Source organism: Drosophila ananassae, chromosome 2L (assembly GCF_017639315.1).
Source record: "Drosophila ananassae strain 14024-0371.13 chromosome 2L, ASM1763931v2, whole genome shotgun sequence".
Lineage (NCBI taxonomy): Eukaryota > Metazoa > Arthropoda > Insecta > Diptera > Drosophilidae > Drosophila > Drosophila ananassae.
The window spans coordinates 27,093,552-27,120,551 of record NC_057927.1 but is presented as its reverse complement, the minus strand read 5'-3'; the positions used below and the strand labels follow the sequence as shown (position 1 = coordinate 27,120,551).

Genomic DNA, 27,000 nt, shown 5'->3' with positions numbered 1-27,000 from the left:
GCAACTCGGCTGGCAGAAGGTATACACCTTGTGTCTGTGTGGTTTATTATTATGCAGATTAGGGCAAGTTGCTTCAGCTCCAGATATGGCATACCTCTGGCTTAGCTGGTGCCTGCCTTACTTTCACCTGAGCCCCCTTGATTTCTGGCATTCAACGAGCTGCCTCGTGTGAGTGAGTGTGCATAAAACGCCGCCCCAAGCTCCCTGTATGCAAATTACATTTCATTTTGAATTTTCGCTACCTTTTTGGCACGCACACACACTCGTGTACACTGACGGCAAGCCTTTATGGGCATTCAATGCCTTGGCCAAATTGAAGCTGACGGCAAATGTCACGTTTTATGACTGCGTTTGCATATCAACATGTACATACAACCCGGCCCTTTCGAGTGTGTGTGAGGTGTGTGCTGGAGTGTGATTGCGAGCTGCATCCGGCCAACACGCTCGAGTGCTCATCTAGCTCCTCACTTAGTCAGCATTATGCAAATGCCCCATCGCCTGCCAGACGCTCTTTGCAATTTCAATTTGTTTGTTTATGAATTGCTACTAACGCAAATTAATTGCCCAATTCCAGGGCAAGCAGATTGTTTGTTTGCGATTAGGCGGCGGCTGGGGCGGGTGATTGGTGGGCGCGGCAATCACCGAAAAGGAAATTATTCTGATTCGGATTCTCAATCGGAATGTGAATGTGAATGTGGATGTGAATGGGAATCAGAAACAGAATCAGCAACAGAATCAAAATCAAAATCCAAATGCGAATCCGCCAGTGCGCAAAAGCAATTATCTAAAGGAAATTGCTCAATTAGAAAGTCCAAATCGAAAACCAACTAAACTACACAAAAAGGATAACAGAACAGACGGAAGAAGAGATGGCCATTGGGATATCAGCATAAGTAGGAATAAAGTAGAGAAAGAAAGACATTAAGGAGCTCTTTTTGAAGAGTTTTGATCTGGACTGGATCTGGATGACTTTCAGGGAAGAATTAAATTTTATCAAATTAAATTCGTCCTAATTCTCTAAAGAATTTAAAAGCAGTTTTTCCCACTGCAATCACACTTTTTCTCATCTTTCGATGATTGCGCATAAGTAGACGTAGCTTTTTTATTATTCCTCCTTACATTTGCATGATGAACGCCTCACAATGGCTGCGAGATGCCAGATAGCTTCGAGAATTGCAGTCAGCGATGTGTAAAGCCCAGATAGAAGATGTCCAGCCAATGTCGGCAATAGTCGGAAATCAGAAGGACATTAGAGGCAAAGGATGGCCAGGCAGGGCAAGGGCGGCAGAATGGAAAGTATACTGCCTGCCTAATGACTCGAATTTTAATGCAGTTTTGCGAATATTGACCGTATTCACACCAGTCATTGCCAAAAACGCAAACTGGAATGCTGACTCAACTGTCAATTAATCAATTTAGCCAGCCCTCCAGCCGGCTCTAGGCCATCAAATTAATGTGAGCACGTTAAGAACACAAAAACAGGATGCGTTGGTGTAACAAATGTTGGCGTTTTTAAAACCAAATTACATTCCATGGAAAATGATTCGACAACAAACAGAGATTCTGGCCTGAGCCGTGGCATATTTTTCATTTGTGGCATTTGTGTGCCCGAGCTGAGCTGCTTTTTGTGGCACTTCCTGCTCCCCATGTTTTTGTTGTTCTCGGTCTCTCGTTTTGGCCGTGTCGCTACGCATTTTAATGCCGCCAACGAGTCGGTCCACAGATTTATGGCCATTTATTGAGCATAAGTGTTGGCAATTTATGAACCAGCCGCGCCCAGTTCCCAGTTCCCCCACTCTAAAATGGCATTTTAATAAGCGACTAAGAGTCTGTGTGTACCGGAGTGTGTGTTGGTGTTTGTCTTTGTGCTTGTATGTGTGATGTGGTGAGGTCTTTGTGCTGAAATGAAGATTTATAAACCCGGGCCCTGGCCCCGGCCCCGGCCCGTCACTGGCCCAGGCCACAGGCAGCTTCGTCAACTCCCAAAATGGCACAAGTTGTTAGTGCGGGTTCAGAGTACCCATAAATCTCCCACAGAATCTTGTTTAGTTTATTGAATTATCAAACGGCTCGGATATGTGTTAGTGGTGGCTGGTGCGGAGTATGACATTGTCTGACATAAAACTAAAAGAAATATCAAACACGTGCGGCAAGTCACAGGGCACTTATGTAAATACACTCCCCACCAGCCCCAGCAGCCACCCATCTATATTTATAGTTTTATTTGTCTAAGGTTTGCTGGAACGGCATTAAAATGTGGCCCGCTTCGACTTATCTACATCTCGCGTATTTTCTTCATTTCCCAAACTCACACACCCACGTGGCACACGCATTTCCACTTAATTTTCCTGACTCATTTAAATAAATTTGTTTGGTTTCTGTGGACTTTTGGCATGCCGAACACGTTTTTTGGGCAGAAATCAGAGAAAAATTTTTTTTGTAGCATATATTTTGGGGCGTGGAGGGCCCAGGAGCACATTGACTTGCCATTATGGAAATATGCGTTTAAATTTATTAATTTCTGCTCTGGAAGTCCTAGAAAAGCCTCCTGCAACAGCTTTGACTTTTGCTTCATGAGATTTCCTTGAAAACAAACATTGGCAATACCTCAGAAACCTCAAGACCACATACAGGTGAAAGAGAATCCCATGAAGTGCTGCTGCATTTTAAATGCCGAAAACCAAGAGTAAACTTTCCACCTACAGGAAGGGAGGAAAACAACAAATTACAACTTTAAGCTTCGAGGCGCCACAAAAGAATAATTTCAATGTCTAAAATCTTAACATTGACAGCAGATGCTGGCAACAAAGTGTGGCAGTGTGTTGCAGCAGAAAAGGGCCACTAGATCAGGGTTACAAGCCAGCGCAGGCACTTCAGAGGCAGAGTGCACACCCCTTTCCCCAACGCCTGCCCGGCCACGCCCCCTCAAACACCCCTTTCTATGCATCATCGTTGTGCACTTGGCATCAATCAATAATTGCCCATTGAGAGCAGCTGCTGGAAGAGGACTCGGCTGAACCAGACACTGCACTGGGAATCCTGACAGTGTGATTTGCAGAAGAGACAACATAGTTCTTGTACTATAAATTCTATTTTAAATACATAAACAATCCTATTCAGATCTAACTCCCAAGCTTATATTTTAAAAAATCATCAATGCTTTAAACTACTATACTATATTTTAATTACTGTGTACCTGTGACTGTGTTCCGATTCCAGTGCCAGGATTGATTAGCAGCATGCAACACGAGGTGCTTCAGCTGAAACCCGACTAGACAGCATAATATGGCGCTTATTGAATTGAGTCCTTTGGCTGCCTTTACTCTGCTTGGATGCTTTCCTCTACTACTTTCCTTGGCATTTTTGCTGCATTTTCCGTGCCAGGGCCACCAGCAGAGCACTGGCTGTTAATGATATTGCATTGTATCTTTGAAATCGCCGTGCCTTTTCGAAGGCGAGCAGGGCGCTCGAGAAGGATACTCGAGTGGTGGCAGTCGGTGTTTTTATCCATTCTCCTTTCAATCTCTTTGACTGCCGCCAGCATTCTCGTTTCCATTATGTCAATTTAACCCAGCGCCTTCCCCCTGCCACTGCCACTGCTGTTCTGCTATTTAATTGCCACCCCTTATTAACCCCTGTCAACCGACAGCCGAGATGCATTCTGCACCTCAACCGACTGCTTTGAGTGCAAAATAACAATTTAATCATATTGACTTTTCTGCCTTTCTCTTTCTCGTTGCAGGTACGTTCCCAAGAGTCGGCCACAATCGTGAGTAGCTGCCACAGCCAATTTTATTATTTTGCCACTTATCGATAAAAATAAAAAGTTCTTGGTTCAATATAGTTAAAAGTTCAAAGTTGAGAAGGGCGCTTCAACTGCAGTGCTGGGTTTTTTATGCGAAAAGTGCATAAATAAATGCAAAATAGCTTAGGTCAAACGCAGTCAAACTCTCAAGTAAAAAGTCAAAGAGGATTTTGAAAGGCAATATGAATTGCAAACTTTTCAGCTGCTCGAAACTGAGTGCCCATGGGGGCGTATACGTGATCTTTATTATAAACATAGCCCTTCAACCAGGCCATAAATGAGCTATAAGTATAAACAGTTGAATTTAATAGCCCTGGTAATTGGCAATATATTAGACTCAATTTACCTGATGGCTAACACAAATATGCACTTAAGACCCTGCAACATAATATGCATAATTATGCCTGCCACCCGACCAGCCTAACTAACCCGAAACCAACGAACCGAAGCTCAGGCACCAGCTGTGCCTAAGATGCTTATCCATAGATCCGCAAGGACTCATCACATTCCTGCCACATCCGTGTCGCCCACCTGCCATCGTCTTAATCAACGCATTTTATCGCCATGATTTTATTTTTCGGGCCAGAATAAACTATTAGGAAAACTCATTTTCATGAAAATCCACTTTAATTGCTGTTACCGTTGCTGAGATGTTGTTTTTGACGTTGTTGTTTTTCCCCTGTTGGGTTGGGTGCCTGTGGTTATGGCATTTAGGCACCCAGTGGTAATACACTGTCAAAAACAACACGGGTCCCACTAATAAACTAAGAGCTATAACCTAAGACTCTAAGGGCCTGGACGGCGTGAGTTTTCTTCAGGTGCACTCCCAACCCAAAAATCTGGTGATGGCTGTTTCTGAACGGCATGCCAGGCACCAATAAAGCAACATAAGACGTTGCGCCGCCTCTGGTTTTGGGCCTGGCATTTGGCGAGCGGTGTTACTTGTAAATTTAACACAAATTGTCTGTAACATGAGCTTCCCACGAAAGGTGTCTACGGGAGTGAGGGGAGTCCTGTGGTTGGGTTGGGTTTTTTGGCGGCCAGGGACTCAGCGGGTGGTGGCGTTGGCGGGGGCGGTGCCAGTGTAAGTGCCAACAGCAGTGGCAGCCATTAAATTTTCAAGAAGTGTGTGTACTCGAGCAGGAAACCCAGACCAGGCAGACATCTCAAGGATGAGGAAAGAGTGCTGTCGACAGACAGACAGAGCCACTAAAGATTATGGGTACTGGAGGGCGACAAAAGTGTCGCATTGGTAACACAAACTAGGCGAAAATTTGATTTCGAAAGCGTAGTTATTGCTAGTTGGCTTATAACTTATAAGTGAAACTAAAAGTCTCAAAAACTTTCCCCCAACAATCTGGCAAAAGTTCACATAGATGGTTTAAAGTTTAGGGTTTTGGACTGAGTGTGAGGGTGAAAATATGTAAAGTTTAAATTAAACAAACTAAGTGAATAGTTAAGTAGAGCGATCATAACTTCTAAGGACTATTAAAGGATTTTAAAATATAATGTTTAATATTCCTCTGTGTACTTTATTAGTGATATTACGTTACGTGTTTCTTGGGGACTATCTTGGGCAACTTGGCATCATTACGCGTCTCGGTTTCAGTTTCACTTGAAGTTTTCGGTTACGGTCGGGGAGCATTTAGTGGCAGGCCTCCCCGGGGCGCTATTACAGGTGATGCTGCCACAATTACACCTGTTCGCAGAGCGGTAAATACGTTTAGCAGGCAACTTGTTTCCCCCAATGGAAATTCTGTTATTTAGCAGCCATTTTATTGCATCCATTTTGTTTTTACGGATCCGCAATTAAAATGTGCTGCATTTTTGGAGGCATTGTTCCGAGCTCCCTTGGCATTGAAAATACAAAAGGTGTAAATTAACATAATGACGGGGACTGAGTGGGCCAGAAAAACAAACGCCAGAGCAAAACAGCAACCGTCGTGGTGCTTCACGGCCCAACAAAAATATTTATGGCGATGCAAATGGCGTCTGCATAAAATTTATTGACACTTTACTGCGCATTGTCATTGCGGTGGCGAAATGAAAGTGGTGCAGGTACAGGTGCAGGTGAGGGCGAGGGTGGGGCTGTAGAGAGCCATGGAGCCATGGAAGGTGGGTGGTGGCAGCTTCCGTTTGCGGCTGACATTGTTACGCACCCCCCACCCGCGTGTGTGCGAGCTTGTAAATGCGTCCATGTGTGTGTCATGCAAATCCGTTCTCATTTTAATGAGCAAACTTTTTGCTCGGGCGCCATTTATTTGCTGTTTAGTAAACTGCATTTCAGATAAAGCGTTTGCGGGTGTCTGTGTGTGAGTGAGCCTGTGTGGGCGTGTTGTCGGGGTTTTCGGAAAATTAATTTAAAATACCCAACAAAAGCGACAAACGGGGGATAATCGCTCGGATCGCTTGCCTAAAGGGATTCTATTCTGGTTGCGTGAATAATTAAGTGGAAATTATGTAAACGGCTTAGTTGGGGCTTTTGGCTAACACAAAATGTTGACAGCGAATTTTGGTGTGTAACATCATAAAATCAATATAGACAGCATAAAGACCGAGGCATTCATTTGCCCGAATCTGATTTCCGCTGCCGCACTATGCCCCGAAAAACACAAACTACAGTTACAGCAAGTTTAGACCACAGCTGCAGCTGCGTGGCTGCCACAAAAGCCAACACAAAGCATGCCCGCCCCCAAAGCCCTCTGACCCCTTTCTCCTCAGGCGCCCCAACCCAAGAACCCTGGCCAACATCAAACACATCTTGGCCGGCTCATTTATTATGTACCAGAAATGAATTTAATTAGAGACGAAAAGCCGCAAGGCATCGGTTAATGTTCAACCAAAGTGGCAAGCATTTATGCGTATTTTAAAGTTTCGAGTTGGAAATGACTATCCATCAATTGTGCATAAAATATTATACATTTTGTAAATTTTTCTAAATAGAGCAAGTAATTAAACTTCACATAAACTGATCATTTAAAAGGAGAACTTGTCTTGCCTGCTTTTCTTTTCTTGAAAAAGCCATCTCTTTGATAGAGAAAGTAATTAAAGGATTAAAGCCTGTAGGAAGTACACAAGTGGAAGCAGCTTCCACTGAAATCACCTTGATCAATGCTTCAGTGTGGGTATGCTGTGTGCTCTGATGTGTGTGTCTAGTAAAGCCCTTAATAATTTCCGCTGGCTTTGGCGCACACGTTGCGTATACGCCATGGCTGCCGGCACGAGTCGAGTACGGTACATGGATTTCCTTTTTGAGTTGCACTATCAGTGGGATATGGAGCTCCCATATCGCCGGGCCCCCACCCGGAGCTAAACCTGGGATGATAGATAGAAAAAACGTAAACGAAAACGAAAGCGAAACCTTGTGAGCAGTTAAACGTAAACGTAATAAATGGACAGACGGACAGACAGGTTGTCATAACGTCGGAGGGAAGCGCATTTCCATGTTCTCGTGTTGTGACTTTAATAGAGCTACAGGAACGCCATGCAAATCAAAATCATTAACACTGTGTATTTGTCTTCCCCCCTCATATTTCTACCCCCTCGAACAACCTGCTCACCACACCCACTACGCCTCAAACCTCTAACCCCGCCCCCAATCACCACCCACCCAATTCAGGGGCAGGCGCTGCTCATTTAAAGTCGCCCGGCGCAGATGGGGAGCCTTGGATGCAGCCGGTGGTGGCCTATTTGGAGGTGTCGTCGCGACCCACAAAATCGCCAAGTAGGTGGCGCCTCTACCTCTATTCTCTCTCTCTCTGTCTCTCTACCTGTATTCCTCCCAACACACACACACACACTATTGTCACCACCACCAGTACCACCACCACGCCCCCGCCCACGCTCTCGATGTGTATCGTTGTGTATGTGTGTGCGTTCGATCGCCTTGGGCCGCGTGTGTGTATTTTTTTTAATTGGTGTGCGTGGTGTGCCCGTACAGCGCGCCCGTAGTTAACAGTTACATTTTAGTGTCCACCCGTAGTAGTTCGAGTTGCCCTAGTAGACCAAAAACAAAAGACTCAAACGCTTAATAGATGTACATAAATAATGCCAAAACAGAACAGCGACCAGATAACACGAACACAGAGAGAGGAAATTGTATCAATCACTTTGGTTAAAATAAAAAATGTATTATAGTAACGCATATTAAATTAACTAGCAAGAATAATTTATCAGAATACATTTTATGAAACCTTTTAATTGATAGAAATTTCTCTCTGTACACCCCCATACACTCACACACACACACACACTGATTGCGAGATGCCATGTTAAAAGCTCTTGTTTCGATGCTACGTTCTGTGTATGTGTTCTGTATTGTTATGTGTGTCTATGTCTTAATCTATGGCAGAATGAAGTATTCTTTGACTTATCAAATCCCAATCGCAATGCAAACCCTTTGCGTTTGTGCTGCTTTCTCCCCATTCTCCCAACCATTTTTTGCAGAGTGTGATCAGACCTTCGTGTCGCGGATCGGCGGACCCCAGAATGGCAGCTTCTCGGCCCCGCTGCTGCACAACCATCGCAATCATTCGCGCCAATGCCTCTACACTTTCCTAGCAGGACCTGGACAGCGCGTCGAAGTAGTTTTTAAATCATTTAATTTAAGAGGAAGTCCACCAGAGTAAGTAAAGCCTATAGCTTAATAAGTTTTGTAGTAGATTCTTATACCTTGTTTCCTATATCAGTGGTTCGGCCGTCGGTGAATTACCAAGGTAAGATGCGTTATAGCTTATTTTTCTTTTTTCTCTATTAAATATTTCATTTACTCATGTATTTTAGTTGTGTTCATGAGTACATGGATATCTACTCGGAGGTGCAGTCGTCGGAGCCAGCGGAACTGATCAATTCGCCATTCGGGGGCCGCTACTGCGGCACAATTCCGCCGCGTCGTCGCATTTCCATGTACCGGGCAGTTGCGATTTCATTTTTTAGCAACAAGAACGTGTCTACGGATCTGTTCGAGGGCACTTTTAGGTTTATAAATGCATGTAAGTAGCCTGATGACCCCAAGAACACTCAAACTATTGCCCAAAAAACACTGATTAACAATTTAATAACTTTAATTTAATCCAAAAAGCGGAATATGAAATTGGCATTCCCATTGCGGGGTCGCCATGTTCCTACACGATTACGCCAAGCATGAGCGTCAACAAAACTGGTGCGCTCATATCGCCAACCTATCCAGGTGCCTATCCGAAGGATATGTCATGCACATATCAGTTTCTTGGTGAATCGAATCAGAGAGTTAGATTAGAGTTTCGTGATTTTGATCTATTTTTTGGTGGACCACAGTGAGTACCTCTAATGCTGCACAATTGAAACAAACACGAAACATAAACATGAAAACACTAACATGACCGGTAACAAGTCAAGATCAAAGCAAGTTATGGCCTTTGGCCAAAATTTGCTCTGATTGGCAGCACCCTCACCCACACCCATACATACACTCTTATTCTGTAATCTTTCTGAAACAAATTTCAAATTTTTCTAAACAAAAAAAACCAATTCTTCTCTACCCAACCAAAATCTGCTATCCCATCTGCAAAATTTCAACAACTAAAACCAACCACCACACTGAAATATAAACAGCTGCCCATTTGACTATGTGAAGGTGTACGATGGTCCCGATAATTCGTCAGCATTAATCGGTACATATTGCGGGCAGCAAAGAAACTTAGTTTTGTATTCGAGCGAGTCGAGCCTTTTTGTTCATTTTTATACGTTACCGCGCACCGCAAATACCCAAAATCGTGGCTTTAAAGGAATTTATGAATTTAGCGAGAGTTTTGTTAAATTAGATTTTATACGTAAGTACTGTGAATTGTTGTCTACAAATATTCGTTTGTCGTTTCAGTTGTTGACTATGTTACATTTGCAAAAGCAAGCATTTTGTGGCACCTCCAACCGTGAAGAGGTTTGCCAAAAATATTGCCTACCTTTGAGCGCCACAAAATGGTTGTCCTTGCGAATAGCATTTAAAAGCTAATTGTATGTGCTTGAACCAACCCATCCACTGGCTTTGTTGATTTTTGATGCAATTTTATTTTCCCCCCAACTGTTCGAACTATTTCTAACCACAACATACAAATTATAACCTCTCGACACTCTCTCTATTTACTTAACAACAAAAAACAAAATCACAAAAAATACATTTTCCTGCGCTATCTGATGAAACTACTATCTGGCCCCGATCTGATCCGACTGTTCTATCGAAATTACCCACTAACCTCGCAATTTGCAACAACAACAACAATCCCTTGCCACATCAGGTGAAAATGATGGCATTCACATACGTGGCTCAGAATGTGATCAAAAGATTTTATCGAAGAAGGAGTCTACTGGCTTTGTGCTCTCACCCAACTATCCCTATCCCTATATACCAAAAACTGTGTGTAGGTGAGTATCATTTCAAAGACATCTAGCTCTAAAAAAAAAGTACAAATCATTAAATTTAATGTTAATACTTTGACATTTAGATATTTCATCTATGGCATGCAGGATGCCCAGCATCTGGAGCGTGTGCGCCTCGAGTTTAATGCTTTCAATATTCCAAAAGTAGAGCACAAGGACAAGAGCGAGTAAGCAATTTTTTTAGATTTACAGTATGTATTTGGCAGAAGCGAATAAAGATTTAAAGATTAAAGAAGAAACTAGTACTATATACTCTATCAACGATACGGTCTTCAACCATATCTGTAGGATTGTCGCAATTCTTTGAATGATTTTTTTTATCCATTTCTTAATTAAAATTTGTTTTACCCAAGGTCCAACTGTACGGACGGCTATCTGAAGATCTATCTGAAGGGCCAGGAGACGGCCGATGCCTATGACAAGTTCGACTACGAACTCTGTGGCAATGAAACCCAACGCGTGATCAGCGAGGGTCCCCGGTTGGCCATGGTCTTCAGTTCTGGCGAACTGCAAGGTCGCGGCTTTAAGGGCAAGTACACATTTGAGACGGAGTACAAGATCCCGGGAACGGCGGCTCCGGACGGCACCTGCAGCTTCACTTACGTAAGCAGCTCGAAGAAACGCGGCGAACTGAATAGTCCGCGCTACCCCTCCAACTATCCGTCGGACACGAACTGCTCCTACCTGTTCCTGGGCGAGGCCAATGAGCAGGTGACCATCGTGTTCGATCACTTCAAGATCAAGGCTGATAACAATGCGAATGCCACAGCGGGAGCATATGGGTAAGATCTAAAAATTATAGGAATTATGCGTTTATCCTTTATTTTAAATTAATTTAAATATATCTCACCCTTTAGCTCCGGCGCCTGTTTTGAAGACTGGCTAGAGATGTATGTCGTCTATCGGGACAACAACGATCGCCTACTGGGACGCTACTGCGGGCAGACGGCCCCCGGACCCGTCGAGAGCCCACGGGGAGCAGTGGGGCTGCGCATCACCCTGCACACGGACCAGGAGAGCGTGGCCAGCGGCTTCAAGGCCCGCTACTTCTTCGAGTCGGCCAAATCGGACGCCGGCGACTGTGGCGGCAATTTCAGCAACCAGGACTCGGGTATCATCACCTCGCCCAACTGGCCGGCGGGCTATAAGGCTCCGGGTCGTGGCATGGCCTCCAACGCCTGCAACTGGGTGATGACCGCCCGACCAGGCTATAAGCTGTCCATTCACTTTGAGCAGTTCGGTCTGGAAGGAGATCCAGCAAGTGAGTAAAGCTCCTTTTTAGTTTTAAAGGCAAACTTAATGTCTTATAAACTTCAAAAAATAGATCGCGGCTGTCCTGCTGCAGTGCTGCGTCTGTGGATGAATGTGGATTCAGACCAGCCGCCCTTGGAGCTGTGTGGAGAGAAGCCACCCGTGGAGCACTGGCACTACACCTCCACTGGCCAGACGGCGCGGATCAGTTTCACGACCAGCGACAAGACAGTGGGCGCTCAGGTAAGAATAGATATGCCATAGAGATAAGAGAAATTAATAATAATTTTGCCACCATTGTAGGGCTTCCGCATTGTGTGGACCGAGATTCAAGACTCCGGTCCGGGCCCGCCGTCCGTGGGCCTGCACTGCGAGTCCACGTACCACTTCCAGTGCGGAGCCGGATACTGCATCTCGGACAAGCTGAGATGCGACGGCGTCAAGAACTGTGGGCCCGGCGACGATACTGACGAATTGCACTGTGAGTCGTGAGTGAGTCGAACGGTTCAGTTCAATTTTTATTTTCCTTATTTGTTGATTAAGTTTTTAATGTCCGTAACTTACTGAATACTTTTAAGTTTTTTTCGTGTTTTTCGGTTTCCAGTGCGCAGCGTCCGCTGTGGGGCAAGCAATTTACATTTTCCACTTTCATTTTCCTGGTTGTGTTGGTACTCCTGAGTTGGTCATTACATTTTTCATTTTCGAAACGTTTTTGAAAACTTGAACCCGACGAAACACTTGCAAACCGTTAACCACTAACTATAATGATAAACTATTTTAATAATCCATACTAACCTAAAGAACCAACTAAAAGGGTGAACCTGAATAAATATCTCTTTCTAAGTCTTTTTGCACCTTAAAGTACTCGTATGTTGTCCTCTAGATGTTCTTTTATCATTTCTCTTCCTCATTTCGATGGCCAGACATACTTTTGTACATACCTTCTTCGATAGTCTAACGATAGGGCACATCCTGCGATCATCCTGTTTCCTCCCACCCCACCTGTATCCTTTCACTCTCACCTCGAATGGCATAATTCAGCACACTGCCACTGCCACCGACTCAGACTCAGACTCAGATCATATGCATATATCCTGTATCCCCTGTATCTTGGGGATTTCTCCGCCAGCCACTCATCTTAACTCATCTTTCTCTCTTCTCTCTCTTACTTGTCTAATTCTCCCTCTATTTCTCTCTGTTCTTTCTTTTGTCTCCACTAACAAAAAACGATTTAAATATACTACAAACTCTACTCGACTGTGAAACTGTAAAAACTTTACAAAACTTTACAACTATATAACTATATAACCCCCTCCTCGAATCTGATCGAATCTATCTATCGAACACCCCCCAACCCCATGGCACAGGTGACGCAAGCTCCACGCATTTGCCCACATTTCTACAGACACTTGTTTTAGCAATTATGGCATTAGTGTTAAATACGTACAACTAAAATCACATGACAAGAATCACGAGAGATCAAAACTCGAAAAATCAAAATTTTTAAATCGAAATTGGAATTGCCACGAGAATCAAAACGAACAAAAAATCCAAAGTATTATATACATATAAGCGAAAAGCGAGAAGCATTACTAAGTAACATGTTAACATAAATGAAACATTCTAATAGCGAGAATTTGTACTCATTTTTCTAAACAACAACGCCAAGCAACAAAACAAACAAAATCTATTACTCTAATACTTAAGTAAATAAAAACAAAACTCTTTGGTCTCAATAAACACGTGAGTTCTGCATAAAGCTTGTCTACAATCGTTCAATACTCCACGCCACGCCACGCCCACCACGCCACTCGCTCATGACATGCACAGCGATCACTTCAGACACAGTGTCACCCAAAAGTCTAGACAAAGTTCAACTCAAGCCCCCCACCCCCACCACCCCAGTAGATTGAACAACAAAATCACAGTCTAACAAATAGTACCTTTTGAGATTTATCTTGCGTTGCATCTCTGAGTTTTAACTGCATTTTGAGAATTGATTTGAAAAGCATGCCTCAGTTTTTGGTTCTGGCTTCTTTATGTTCTTGCACCTCTCCACTCCACCACCTGTCATGTGCACCACATCTCGAAGATGTCTAGTTCACATATGTATATAAAAATATACCTTTCTGGTGCCTTTAATAAACTCAACTGAAAATTTCTACCCTAAATCTATTGTAATGCTAAAATAGGTTTAAAAAACCCGAAAACGGAAACCACAGCACACACACAAAACAAGAACATCAAGTTCACCCACATGAGATCAGCTAACAACTGTCTAAAGATCAAAACACATTCCTAACTATATCTATTATTATTTAACAGTTTATTTTACAAAAAGTTAAATAACAAATGTCCATTCTGTTTCCCGATTAACTCAAATTGAAACAGGTACCACGGAAGCGGCCGAGGAGGATCACGACGTTCTAATTATAATAACACTCTTCGTCGCCTCGTCCCTAATCTGTCTCCTATGCATACTCTGTCACTCCAGAAGAAGCCGTAGGAACCATGTCCGCCAGTTGGGCCTCCACCGGAATGCGCACTACGACTCCCAGACCAGTGCAACGGGTAGGAGATTATATTTCCATTTTAAAGTTCTTGAAATCCTTGTAAAAAGTTACTGAAATTTTTTTTTTAAAACTTTCTTCTAGGTTTCCTTTGATTTAATTTTTGTTTGATAATTTTTTAAGGTAATTCTTTATTTTGAAACATAAAAAGATATAGTTCTGGTTTCTGGAAATACCATATTTAATTTATAAAATATTTATTATTCGTTCAGTTCAGTTTTTGGTTCAAATTAATAAAATATTAAAGATGAATAAGTACTTAATTTGCCTCATGAGGTTTCCACAACCACTACACATAAATATTTAAATGAAAGTCAAAATTATTAATTAAAACCATTACTATCTCAGCGGGTCTCAGCTCTAGTCGGAGGCATCTGCAGAGTGGCGGGGCTAGCATCGCTGGCAGCCTGCATGGAATCAATAGTGGCACCCTGATCATTCCGCCCGCCCCGCTGCCGCCCACTAGTGTGCCGCCACCGCCCCACATCTGCATCGCCGGGGTGGACATGGGACACGGACTGATGTCGAACGGAGAGGACGACGACGAGGACGACCTGGAACTGGACGAGGATCAGCTGGCCGCGGACATTTTCATCAATGATGTGCATTTCGATGAGGATAACATCGATCATGTCAACCAAATGGCGAACGTCTAACAATGGTTAAGAGCAGTTTTAGGCACTTTTATCGCAAACTTCAGTTTCGGTTTTAAAACGCATTTAGAGTAAGGCTAAGGCTAAAACTAGGTAATGGCGAAAACAGAGCCACTTTGCAGGGCAAATGCAGTAAAACACACACGACTCACACAGACAGACACCCACACAGAAAAAACTGTGAAAGACAGAACAAGATGGCGGAAGCGATAAGGCGATATAAGAGCAGAAACAGAAATTCAAAAGTTAACAATACCTAAAGACAAGAAATTATGCAAAAATGCGAATTGATTAAGACATAAATTTAATAGAATCGAAGGGGCTGGGTAGTAGCATTTAGAGTTGATAGAACGGGATGGGAGCGCATAAGCAAAGCTAAATAGGTACAGAAGGGCGTGCATATTGTAGTTGCGATAACATGATGAGAAAGGAGGAATGGTTAGGACGCTGAAGCGGAGAGCAGGAGTAAGAAACAAATAATAGCTACATTTAATAAACTATATTATACACATAGCGAAATACGTATGGCGGGAGGACAGCGTAAAAAACACAGGTCACTAGGCGAATGTGTAATGAAAAGCGAATGTGAGGCCATGCTGCCGCGCGGCGGAAGCAGAAGCGGAAACGGAAGCGGAAGCAAGCAAATAGTAAGAAGCAAGCGGAAGTAAGAACGAATCATTTTCATAGCCACAAGAGACCGCAGATAAGACGCAGAAATAAAACAAAGTTGTTGATTTTTATATTTGATACGAGTAATATTTAGGTGAAGCGTAAATTGAATTAATTATACAACTGGAGGAAGAGGGACGACGGTAAGGATAAATAAACAGTACACCCATTTGCAGAAACCGATAGATAAACCGACAACGGATTAACGGAAGACACACACTAAAGGGCATAAAACAATAATAATTAACTACCTTTACATACGCGCATGACTTTTTATTTACACATTTTGTACAAACTAATTGAAAGAGAAACATCCTCGATCCTCGAAGCTACACAAATCAAACGTATAACAACCAAAAAGGAGGCGAAGGACGAATAATGCATAATAAAAGAATTAGTGACTATCAAAACTGTATCTTCCAGCAAAGAATAAAAGCATGAGTTAATGACGCTAAATCGAAAAGTTTATATGAGAGTAAATAACGAGAATTCAATAAATTAGAGGCCCCTATAAAAAGGAATGCAAGCGAGAAATGGAAACGGAATAAATTCAAAGATTTTTGTCTATTTAAGCACATTTTTATAAACATTTAAGGCGAAAAAGAATATTTATAAAAATGTATACGCTAAAGGGAACGATAATAATAAAGTAAATTATACAAGAAACTAAAAGCAAGAATCTAAACACAAGGAACCGAAAATATAATTTCAATTCTGTTGTGCCAAGTCGTATTTGGTGGTCCTGTGTATCAAATATGAGTTAATATTATTTTATCGACCTAAACCTATTGTAATTTTTAGGATGGTTTTAGTTCATATCAGTTTCCTCCGTTTTGGAGTTGGAGATGATGAATTTTTCCAAATTTCGTAAAACAAATAATAATTATTGGTTTCATAGCGCACGTACGTTTTGCAAAAGAAAATTGAGAAATTAAAATATACGGCTTAAATCAGCGATGGAAACTTAAACCCTTTTAACGTAAAAACCATTTATAATAAACGTATGTAGGTGTTACAAAAATGCTAAATTAATTAAACAAAAAAAATTAAAAAACAAAAAGATAAATAAAGCAAAATAAATACAATTACATTGATGAAGTAAAACGTTGTTAAATTGTTGCATAAAAAAGCATACTGATCAAGTAACTCCTAAGAATTAATTCATAAAAATAAACCTTAGTTTAAGTGTACAAATTTTGTTGTTGTATTACATTAAAACCAAAACCAAAAACCCAAACTGAAAAACAAAAAGGAAATCAGATGCAAACAATTCAATTAGTTAATAAAACTCGGAATTTGTGTTTTAGCAATAAAAAATTAAATATAAATTTAAAGCGAAAACAAAATAGTACTAAAATGTTCGACAAAAAGGATTCCCCCACAAAAACCCTACCCCCAATAACCGAAAATGTTCTAAACTAACAAGCGTTTACTAAAGTAACACAAAAGTTAAATTTAAAACACCCCAAAAAGAGCAAATGTTAAAAATACAATTAAACCTATAAATAAGACACGCGACGGAGAGTCAAAAAACACATTTGAATTGAGAATCGTTTTTCGAAAAACCAATCCCGAAAAAGAAACAGAAGTAGGAAGAAATCCGAATCTCAGGCGCACTTATTGGCTCAAGACTCGGCGCCGTTTGCCAAAAGGGAAGCTAAAGAAATCCGAATAACAAAATAGTTGAATAATAAAATGCAAAACAAAATTTCAAATTAAAAGGAAACACCTACAAAAACAATTCCATGTTAACATTAAATATAAATAAAGGTAATTAAATAAATGAATACTAAAACCAAATTAAATAGCAAACATTTAAATTCGCTGCTAAATAAGACTGGGTGCATGAAATTTATTACTTAAAATATTTATTTTTTTTATATTTTAACACTTTTTTCCCTATCCCTTCAAACTCACATTTTCGTTTTCTTTATTTTATTAAATTTTTATTCGTTTAAATAGCAGTCATTAAAGGGTTTCTAAAAGCAAAAATAAATCAACTTTTTAAAATCGTACACAGAATAAACATCCTTGCATGCTAGTTCTGAGAATTAATGCGAAACTTTTCTAGCATTTTGTTAATCGCCTCTTCGTCGCCATCGATTTTGGCCTTTTCTTGCTGCAGAATCTCCTGGAAAGTTTTCTGCTTGGTGCCCACCAAGTAGAAATCCTCGTCCGATATGGTCACCTGCCCATCGGCGCCAGGAGCACTGCCCTCGTAGATGTCCAGCGCTTTGAAATCAAAGACTACGATGAGACGGTCAACGACGGGAAGACCCACATTAAGGTCCAGCTCCCACTCACCCATGCTTTTAATGAGTTTTCCATCCGCGTCGGTGAAGTTGAACTGAAAGGTATTGACAACAGTGCGCCGGGCAGGATCCGACTCTTTCAACTTGCTGCGGATCTTCTCGATGATCTCGTCGCTCTTCATGGTTTCTCGAGTTGCAAGTGAACCGGCCGAGTGTCGTTGTTCGACTAATTTGAGCTCTGATCCACCAATTGAGGCAAACTCTGCGGATTAGCGCTCTGAGAGGCTGGGGCGCTTTGCATAATGCTTAATTAAAGTCAATTTGTTTTATATAGAGACATGATTGAAGCTATTGATGTGAGGATTGGGTGAGGGCATGAGAAAACTCAAGACTGGAAATCTTTGGGGGCATGGTATATTTTGGTAGTGAAACTAAAGCCTACCAACTTAAACTAGGGGGTGAAAGTCAATTGCTTAAATAATCTAGGGTTTCCAAAGCTTTAGTAGGCCATCTTCGCTGTAGCTGGCCAGCAGATTCTGATGTGGGTGATGCGTCAAGCCGATGACATCCTTTTCGTGAACCTAAAGCAACAAGTTTTATGAAAGATACATTCATAAGAGAGACAACCATCCAAAACTTACGTTCAAAGTACGCTCCAGTTTTCCTGAGGATACGGAGAAGCAGTACAGCACCTGATCCTCACCGGCACAATAGATGAATTCACCGCGGGGCGACAGAGTGGCGGATATAAAGGCTCCTCCTTCACGCTTACCCGAAGAAAATGATCTTACTATCTGGCCCTGCATGTTCATGATAACCACCGTATTGGACCTATTACAGACAATGAAATGCTCCGGATTCTTGGGAAGGATGAGTACAGTGTTTACGGCGAGTTCATTTCCCAGCGGTTTGTATGTGGCCACGCACTCCGTGGTTTTTAGGGACCAAACCTTTACTGTGCCATCCGAAGAGGCACTCAGCACACTGTGGCCGTCTGGCGTAAAGGTGGCTTCATTGACAAACGACGAATGGCCTTTGAACTCTTTAAGCATCTTTCCGGACTTGAGGCCATGCAGACGCACTGAGTAATCGAAGGAAGCACTGAGTACCTGGCTGTTATCACGTGAGAATTGAAGACAGGTAATGCCTTTCGTGTGGGCCTTTTCAAACTTGCGCAGGCATTGGCCGGTGATGATACGCCAGACCTTAATCTGACCATCCTGGGCCCCGGAAGCCACCATTTCAGAGTCTCGAGAGAAGTTTAGTGCTAGTACGGGTTGTTCCATCATCATAAACATGTCCTGTGCCTGGTACTTTAAATCCTTTCGCACCTTGCCGGTTGTGAAGTTCCACACTTCCAAAAAGCCATCGACACTTCCTGTAATCAGGTATTGTCCGTCGGGCGAGAATTGGGCACACTCTACGTGCGATTTTTGGCCAAACTTAATCTGGCGGAACAGTTGCGTGGGGTACATTTCCTCTTCCTGATCCTTCATAGCAGCCTTGCCTCGGAACAAATCAATGGTGGTGCCAGGCGGTAGGAGACCCTGATGCTGTTGCCATTTCAGAGCCTGTCCTAGCAAAGCCAATAGCCTGGAAGAGGGGACAACATGCACCTCTCCGCTGAGTTCCTGGGAAATAGCAGTGCGACGTTTCTCCTTGCTGCTTCCCTCCGCATAGGCCTCTCTTGGGTCGAAATAGGCGCGTTGCAACATGTTTTCTGTAATTTAAAGTATTATATGAAGATCCATATATAAGAGACCTGGTATTTTACCCAAGTGGATGTATCTTTCAGGCTCTTGCTGTTTTAACATGCTCATAGGATCCGTTTGCCGTAGCAATGACCTAGCGGCACCCAATTCACGCAGTTCTATTAGTTCTAGGACGATCTGTTCGTAAAGGTTGAGGAGTTTCTTATCCGGCAGCTTCAACGACTGCGTTACTTTTAGCACAGTGTCCCAGTGGCCATTGGATATATCCTGCACGAAGCCGTCCACGCTGTCGACTGTGTTTAGGGAGACACCAGTTTCCTCCTAGGGGATGAAGTCATCGAGGAATAAATAAAGCTTAGACGGGCTCCAGTAACTCACCTGTAGTGTCTGCAGGGTCTTCATCAAATTCGACTCCTTGAGGTATTGCTGGATAAGCCGAATAACACTTTGGAAGGACAGAATATAAGTTTCATGAGATAACTATGGGTTGATTCTTTTTACTTACTCGGCAGATTCAATTTCTATAGACATATTTAATCACGTTCTGCTTAAAAAGTATGCTTAAAATATATTTTATTTATGTTTTTAATAAAGTAGGGAAATCTTCCTAAAGATCCCAACCGGCCCAGAGTTGTATTTACTTTAGAGATGGGATGTTTTCGTGTTTTTCAAACATGGAAAAATTAAAATTATTTTTTCTAGGCTCTAGGAATTATATATTAAGTTAAGTTTTTTTTTTATATTGAATGAAAGATAATATAACCAGGAAAATTAGTCTATTAAAATTATAGAATTGTTTTATTATTGACTTATAAGTGTTGATAAACGTGTTGTGTAAGGTTGAAAAGTATATATTTTCCGCAACAGCTGATCCAACTTCATATAACGCGATTTTTGTGAAATTCGAAGAAAAATAAAACAGCTTTAAAACCAATTCGAACAATAACGTTTGAAAGAAGGAACTATTTAATTTTTTCCTAATTAAAATGCGTTTTTATCATCGATGACAGAAGATACGCCATACACCATGAGGAGGAATATAATATCTTTTATTGGTAATTCAAACTGGAATAAATGTGTTTTGAATTCTGGTATATACGTATGTATATTATCTGATCATTCCGATGACATATGTATGCTTACATACATATGTACAAAATGTTGCCGGTCAGCTGGCCGAAAAAAACAAACAACACAACTGGCAGTTCCCGCTCTTTTTCCGTTTCGGCGGTAAAATACGGTCGCTCCATTGCTCTTCGTGGGGTGGTTCATTTTAAGTTTATCCATCTCCATGTACAGTACTCCTCCAGCTCATCGGGAGTTCGAAAACTGACAACTTTTTGACTGTACTTAGCGCTTAATCCACCTTTCAATCTTCACGTGCAGACCGCAGCCTGGCCAACCTGATGGCGACAGCAGCATCCAGTGCCCGGCAGGGACGAAAATACGCCGAGGGCACCCAGCCCTTCACTGTGCTCATCGAGGGGAACATTGGCAGCGGCAAGACCACTTATCTGAAGTATTTTGAGAAGTTCAATGACGTCTGCCTGCTGACCGAACCCGTGGAGAAGTGGCGCAACGTAAATGGAGTGAATCTCCTCGAGCTTATGTACAAGGACCCCAAGAAGTGGGCCATGCCCTTTCAGAGTTATGTCACGCTCACCATGCTGCAGTCCCACACTGCACCCACGGACAAGAAGCTAAAAATAATGGAGCGTTCCATTTTTAGCGCACGGTAAGTGTGTGAAAATTATGCGTGAATACTCGTTTAGCCAGATCATTATTGCTAATTTTTTTTTAGATATTGCTTTGTGGAGAACATGCGCCGCAACGGCTCCCTGGAGGACGGCATGTACAACACATTGACGGAGTGGTACAAGTTCATCGACGAATCCATTCACATTCAGGCAGACTTGATAATTTACCTGCGAACCTCGCCGGAGGTGGCCCATGAACGCATTCGCCAGCGAGCCCGCTCTGAGGAGAGCTGTGTCCCTCTGAAGTACCTCCAGGAGCTGCACGAGTTGCACGAGGACTGGCTTATATATCACAGACGTCCACAGGCCTGCAAGGTAGTTCTGCAATGTATCTCAAATGACTTAAGCTAATTGAATTTGTTTCTTGAAAATAAGGTTATTGTACTTGACGCCGATCTGAATCTGGAGAACATTGGCTCGGAGTACCAGCGTTCTGAAAGCAGCATCTTTGATGCCATCTCGGGAACCCACCAGCCAGCACCGGTTCTGGTCTCGCCTAGTAAGCGCGAACGGATGTCCAGATAACCACCACTGCTGACGAACTACTTTCCCTGTCGTACCTAATTGTGTTTAGTAACAGACTTTAAAGATAATGTAATTGTATGAGCTCCTAGCTGAGCAGGCGGAGGACCAACTAACACTTCAATATCATCATGAAACGCATTCTTATTTTAACAATTATAATCCAAATTATATTCTATTCCCATAATACTAGATTGTAAGCGAAAATTTGTAATAGAAACTGTGAGTGTTTATGTTAAAGGCCTTGAGTTTTGTTTGAAATAAATGTATATTTTAAAGTGAAAAGAAGAACTAAGATGCTACTTTTGAAGGTGAAACTGCACTTAACCCCAATAAATACTACGCTTTTTAGGCCGATTTCCTTTTTATATAAATTTATATAATTGGTTTGGTAAAAATTGGAGTTACTTATATGGTACAGCTTAATTAGGACATCCTATGAGGCGGAGGAAATACCCATGTCGTTCTGTCACTTTGGTCCGTTCATGATTGGCGGACGGACACCGGGAATGGTGCCCAATGGTGGCGGTGGTCCCATCATGGCCATGGGGTTGAGAATGGGTGGCGGGCGCATGCCCGTCATCATGGGATTCATCATCGGCGGCATGTACGGCATTCCAGGCATTCCCGGTCTGGGCGGAGCGCCCAAGTTCGGCGGCGGAATGGAAACACCCGCAGGCTTCGGAGGCCCCGCCGCCGCCGGTCCTCCAGCGAACGGATTGTTTGTGATTTTGCCGGCTTTAAAGGCGGCGGTGGTGGCGTCAATCAAGTGCTGGGCCTGCTCCTCCATCCACTTTTGGTAGTAGAACTTGACATTGTCGCGGTGCTTGCGGCCGGTGCAGTGCGTCTTCCGCACCGAGGGCGAGTCGTGGGTCAAGTACGTATCGCAGTAGTCGCAATAGTACTTCGGCATTGCACTATTTTATTTAATTTTGCGGAGAATCGAAAATATTTTGACTTTGTTTTATTTTCCGTAAGCAATGTGACCCCCAGAAAAAGTAATCTTTTATGTAGGTACTCACTGGCGATATTACTGATTTATCGGTTGGTGTCTTTGCTTAAACTAATCGATATTTTTGTAGTGGCGTATAGAGTGGCCAGCTGTGGCTTCGCCCGAAACGCCACAGTTTCGAAATTCGAAATCAGTAAAGGGGCAAAACTGCAGCTGGCGCGGCTTTTCGAAATTTCAAATTTTTTTTGACCGGCGAACGAGATAGACGTGTGCGCGGACGTCGGCTCTCCGTACCGGCAAAACACACCTTCGAATCGAAGCTCGAACGACGTAACGACGGCCAAGCCGGCACCCCGAAGTCACCTGGCGGCTGGCATTCACTCGTGTGCGGCGTGCTAATTGTGCAAGGGCGAATAGAATTAAAAATAAAATAAATAATATAATAATAGTTCTGGGCGAAAGAGCGGCCTAATATAATACGGCCCAATAAACCAGTTCAACCAAACTAGTTTGTGTATGTGCGTGTGGGAATAGCCGAAAATACAAAAAGAGCCAAGGAATTCGGGCCGACAAGCAGACAATAGCTAGGAGGCTGCGGCAGCGCGAGGATTCAACTCCAGAAGTTGCTCGACCAGTTTTCGGAGTCGTTTTTGTGTGCGTTCGTGCGGCTTAGTCGGCTCAGCTTAGTCTGTTTTGTTTTGCTGAGCGCAGTGTCGTGGGAGCGCAGGAGGGGCATGAGGAGCAGCTAGTGACCACCAGATAGAGCCAGAGAGCCAGCGAGCCAGCTAGCCAGCGCGATGCCCTTCATCCAGCGCGTGGTGCAGCCGGTGAACGTGGCCCAGGCCACCGCAGCCAGTCTGGGCCATGCCGGCGGACGTTTCCACTGCACGCCGGGCAAGTGCCGGAACAACAACTGCATCAACAAGCAGTCCCCGGATGCGGAGGCCCCCACCACAGCCCTGGGGTCGCCCACCTCCCTCACCCGGGCGCTGGTCCACAACCACCACAACGGGATGGATGACGCGGAGGAGCCCCAGCCGCCGGCCGCCGCGCCCATGAAGAAGCTGAAACAACACGTCGAGTTCCTCTCCACTTCCCCCACTCGCGTCCAGTCGCAGTCGCTGCCCAACTCGCGCCACCCCAGCCAGCAACGGCCGGCGCTGGCCAGGATCGCCAGCGCCCCGCAGTCGCCCACCGCCGGCGGAGCCTCCTCCAAGGTGATATCCGGGCACGAGTTCGACTCGATCAGCAACATCACCCTGAGCAACGCCCTGCGCCAGCTGGCCAGCCTGGTGCTCATCGCCAGCGACATCTTCGACGACCTGCAGCGGGACCTGCAGGCGGTGGGCGAGCGGGCGGGCCGCGTCCAGCGCAAGATAGCGGCGGTGGAGCGACGCGTCTGTGCCTTTGACCCGAAAACGGTCACAGTTCGTAAGTACCACCACCCACTTCCTAGTGCCAAACTGCATAATGAGAGCTGAGCTGAAAGTATGGTGTCCGTATTATACATTCCCCTGGCGAGTCAAGTGCGTTATCGGGAGGGCTTATCTCTGTCATCTTCCGCGCTTTGTGTGCGCAGGGGCTTCTGTGTGGGTAGGTGGGGATCTGGCCGGCCCACGAGGCGGCGAGGCGGCGGCGAATGCGAATGCGAACGTGCTCCAATCTTATCTGCCTTTTCGCGACTGCCAGCTCTTGCGGGGGAATTCAATTTGCAGAGGCGGAGGAGCAGAGTGCCAGGGATACCCTAACCGCAGACAAAGGGGTTTGATTAATTAATTAAATTAGTAATCTAAAAAAAAATATAAAAAAGACAAATTAAATCAGGCTTGCTTAGGTTTCAAGATAAGTTTATTTTTATTTTCTACTACTATTTATTATTTATACTATATGTATACTATATACTATATGTATACTATATTTTATATACACATAGTAGAAAGAAATATGTATATTCTTTACCAACTGACCTTAAAAGTCTCTGAAAGTAGAGTTTCTTAGGAACCACCTTTGTGTTTCCACGAAGATCTCTTTCTTATAAACCACTCAAGCCCTGAAACCTTTTAAACAAGCTCTTCTCACTTAACTCTTTTAATGTATAATAAGCACTTTATACTCTAATTTAAAAACAGAAACAAAACCTTGAGCTTTTATTAAAATTTTAGTCAAACAAACCCATCTCCAGAAGCCACAAGCCCTCGACTAACCTCAGCCTTGAAAGAGAAGCGAGTGGGACTCCCATGGCAATCGTGGCAGTGAAAATGACAACCTTGTTTACTTAGTCGCCTCCGCCGCCCTTCCGGCTCTGGACCTCTTTCACACTCTACTTTCCAGGTGGGGCCTGGGAGGGCCTGTTCACACAATTAGCTTCTTGGCCGAGTCGTCTGAGCTTCAGATAAGCGGTCTAAAGTCGTTTGGCTCATTGTTTTCGCGACCTTGTGTTAAATAGCGGCCAGCACGAATGGTCGGCCGTTTGTGAGGCAAGTGCTTGGAGTGTTGCAACAGCAACAGGTTGTTGCCAGTGGCTGTCAAACCGCCTTGCTCTCGGGCGTTGAATGGCTTTTTGCTGGCAAGCCAACTTTTGAGTTTTTCGTCTGAAAAATCTGAATAAAGTTTCATAAAATGCTGCGCTGGGCACTTGGCCGCCGCCGAACGTTGCAACTCATTGTCAGCTGTCATTTGGCAAGAGCCTGGTCCCCACCCCACCTCGTCAGCTGCCCAAGAGCCAAAACGGCAGCAGCTGCTTCTCACTAATTGCTCAGGTACTCAGGCGACCGACAAGCTGCAAGAAACAAGAGCGCCGGCCCAGAGCACATACATAGGTTGTTAATTTTGCAATTGGCAGCCCCCCTCCCCGCCCCGCCGCTCACCTGTGCCCAGAGCCATTAATGCGTGCCCATATTAGAAAATGCCATTACATCGCGCCATTTGCGGGCAAAATGCTAACCAAACCACCACGGAGCGGCCGGGCCAGAGCTCACCGGCGAGTGCAGCCGAGCGTGAGGAGGGTTAATATTCCAATTCCAACTCCGAGCTCTGTTCCTTCCATATCTGCTAGGCCGAGTTACGCGGGTAGCTCCGTTTCGATCGATCGGCCATGTTGCCACCAAGCAACGGCAACGGCAACGAGCAACTTGCAACGTGACTGGCATGGAGAGCAGCGGGAAAAATGTTACTTTTTGCCTGGGATTTCGGGCGCAGTGGGCGCAGTAGGCCCAGCAGGCGCTTTTCGCGAAAGAGGAGTCAGTCCACTTTGAAGAGCCGAAGAACGAGTGTCCACTTAGGAGGCACTTGCCCTCTGGACACTCGTCCCGGGCCCGGGCGGAGGACACATGTGCGTGGGCATCCCACAGATACGCAGATACAAGCGAAGCGCACACATGCCCGGAGATTGTTTTCGGCAGGAAACGGGCATTTGTAATTACGGCCACAGTGGGGCATAAATAACGCGAGATGTAGCCATCTACGTACAAGGTACGTACGTACATACAGTCGTAAGACCGAGAGATATGGCCCGCATCCAAAAAACAACACAAAACAAAGTTCCAAAAACCTGTTCCCACCTGCAACATTGCGTGTCTGTGCCTCTGTCTGTCGGTGTGTGAGTGTGCCGCCTCGAAAACTAAACAAACAAGCCAACGAAAAATACAGCCAGCTATGGAAAATGCCTCGTCTACACGGCCAGCCGAAAAAAAGATACATACTGGTACTGAGAGATACAGATACTGTGCGTCTGTCTCTGGGCCCTAAGCAGCAACGCAACGCAACGCAACGCATTATTTTCAAGTGCGCTGATGAGCATTTGATTGTGTTGCAGCCAGTCTTTTTGGTTTTTTGGGGCCAATCCACTCCACTTCACTTTTGCTTTGGGCTGCGGTCGGAATTCTTACTGGCTGGATGGGTGGATGGATGGATGCCGTGGCTGGTCGGCTTGTTGGCTGGTTGGCTCCTTTTGTTTATTTTCCCAACATTTTTCTCTCACTTGAAGCGCAAAACCGAAATGTAAACCAACTAAACAACCAGTCCTCCAGCCATCCAGCCATCCAGCCAGATACAGATAAATAGATGCGTCTGTCATCGTCTGCAAGTAAACAGCTCGGCGCGAACCCGAGACCCCAGTTGCAGTCCGATTCCCCAGTCCCAGACGCGATCTCAGCAAGAATCCCAGTTCTTGTTACTAGGAGATGGCGAATAATGCTTTTGTTTCCAGAATACTTTAATTGAAATAAGGGATTTATAAGGGAAACTGATTTGCCCAAATAGTTGTACAGTTCCTGAAATAATAGCTTGTATCTCAACTTGTAGTTGGAAAAAGATAGAACTTAAAGGCAGGCAGAGTTATGCAAAAAAACATCTCGTTGCGTGCCTCTTCTCGTGTCTGCAACTGGCAACCCGTTGCTAGATGCGTCTGCTCGGCGGCTGGAATCTGCGGATTGATTGCCGATC

At 44.0% G+C, this 27,000-nt stretch overlaps 6 protein-coding genes across 15 annotated transcripts in view; 3 read left to right on the top strand and 3 right to left on the bottom strand.

The window, feature by feature from the left end:
• LOC6505869 (dorsal-ventral patterning tolloid-like protein 1) overlaps positions 1-16,703 on the top strand; it is a 44,829-nt gene extending 28,126 nt beyond the window's left edge. Inside the window, exons 5-20 of one of the 8 annotated variants that reach the window (XM_044714225.1) lie at positions 3,743-3,769; positions 7,425-7,529; positions 8,252-8,429; positions 8,494-8,520; positions 8,588-8,796; positions 8,886-9,099; positions 9,398-9,615; positions 10,078-10,204; positions 10,285-10,386; positions 10,573-11,001; positions 11,077-11,480; positions 11,544-11,713; positions 11,774-11,951; positions 13,862-14,041; positions 14,125-14,163; positions 14,389-14,529. In XM_044714225.1, coding sequence (XP_044570160.1) covers positions 3,743-3,769; positions 7,425-7,529; positions 8,252-8,429; positions 8,494-8,520; positions 8,588-8,796; positions 8,886-9,099; positions 9,398-9,615; positions 10,078-10,204; positions 10,285-10,386; positions 10,573-11,001; positions 11,077-11,480; positions 11,544-11,713; positions 11,774-11,951; positions 13,862-14,041; positions 14,125-14,135 — 2,579 coding nt within the window. In that variant the 3' untranslated portion in view covers positions 14,136-14,163; positions 14,389-14,529. Of the gene's footprint in view, positions 1-3,742; positions 3,770-7,424; positions 7,530-8,251; positions 8,430-8,493; positions 8,521-8,587; positions 8,797-8,885; positions 9,100-9,397; positions 9,616-10,077; positions 10,205-10,284; positions 10,387-10,572; positions 11,002-11,076; positions 11,481-11,543; positions 11,714-11,773; positions 11,959-12,837; positions 12,988-13,861; positions 14,042-14,124; positions 14,164-14,388 lie in introns of those variants that run through there. The other 7 variants (XR_006506916.1, XM_044714224.1, XR_006506917.1 and 4 more) reach the window with 7 other exon arrangements.
• A 577-nt stretch (positions 16,704-17,280) lies between these two features.
• On the bottom strand, positions 17,281-17,939 carry LOC6505658. Of its 2 annotated transcripts, none has more exons than XM_001964481.4 (2): positions 17,667-17,857; positions 17,281-17,594 (listed from the first exon to the last, which is right to left on the bottom strand). In XM_001964481.4, the coding sequence occupies exons 1-2, from the start codon at positions 17,794-17,796 to the stop codon at positions 17,401-17,403; spliced, it is 324 nt and encodes a 107-aa protein (XP_001964517.1). In that variant the 5' UTR covers positions 17,797-17,857; the 3' UTR covers positions 17,281-17,400. The 2 variants fall into 2 exon arrangements, with proteins under 2 accessions (XP_001964517.1, XP_014760744.1); XM_014905258.3 differs by having other exon boundaries at positions 17,290-17,609; positions 17,667-17,939.
• Positions 17,940-18,012: 73 nt separating this feature from the next.
• LOC6505657 (WD40 repeat-containing protein SMU1) lies at positions 18,013-19,986 on the bottom strand. The gene is made up of 5 exons (XM_001964482.4): positions 19,832-19,986; positions 19,705-19,771; positions 19,389-19,647; positions 18,256-19,334; positions 18,013-18,195 (listed from the first exon to the last, which is right to left on the bottom strand). The coding sequence occupies exons 1-5, from the start codon at positions 19,855-19,857 to the stop codon at positions 18,097-18,099; spliced, it is 1,530 nt and encodes a 509-aa protein (XP_001964518.1). The 5' UTR covers positions 19,858-19,986; the 3' UTR covers positions 18,013-18,096.
• Positions 19,987-20,193: 207 nt separating this feature from the next.
• LOC6505870 (deoxynucleoside kinase) lies at positions 20,194-21,971 on the top strand. Its single transcript, XM_001964483.4, has 4 exons — positions 20,194-20,381; positions 20,713-21,061; positions 21,128-21,398; positions 21,459-21,971. Exons 1-4 carry the CDS (start codon positions 20,330-20,332, stop codon positions 21,606-21,608), a joined length of 822 nt encoding a protein of 273 aa, XP_001964519.2. The 5' UTR covers positions 20,194-20,329; the 3' UTR covers positions 21,609-21,971.
• On the bottom strand, positions 21,963-22,646 carry LOC6505656 (U1 small nuclear ribonucleoprotein C). Its single transcript, XM_001964484.4, has one exon. The coding sequence runs from the start codon at positions 22,516-22,518 to the stop codon at positions 22,075-22,077; it is 444 nt and encodes a 147-aa protein (XP_001964520.1). The 5' UTR covers positions 22,519-22,646; the 3' UTR covers positions 21,963-22,074.
• A 137-nt stretch (positions 22,647-22,783) lies between these two features.
• The window catches only part of LOC6505871 (serine-rich adhesin for platelets), a 35,720-nt gene continuing 31,503 nt past the window's right edge, over positions 22,784-27,000 (top strand). Inside the window, exon 1 of one of the 2 annotated variants that reach the window (XM_014905342.3) lies at positions 22,784-23,988. In XM_014905342.3, coding sequence (XP_014760828.1) covers positions 23,355-23,988 — 634 coding nt within the window. In that variant the 5' untranslated portion in view covers positions 22,784-23,354. The remainder of the gene's footprint in view (positions 23,989-27,000) is intronic. The other variant, XM_014905343.3, reaches the window with a different exon arrangement.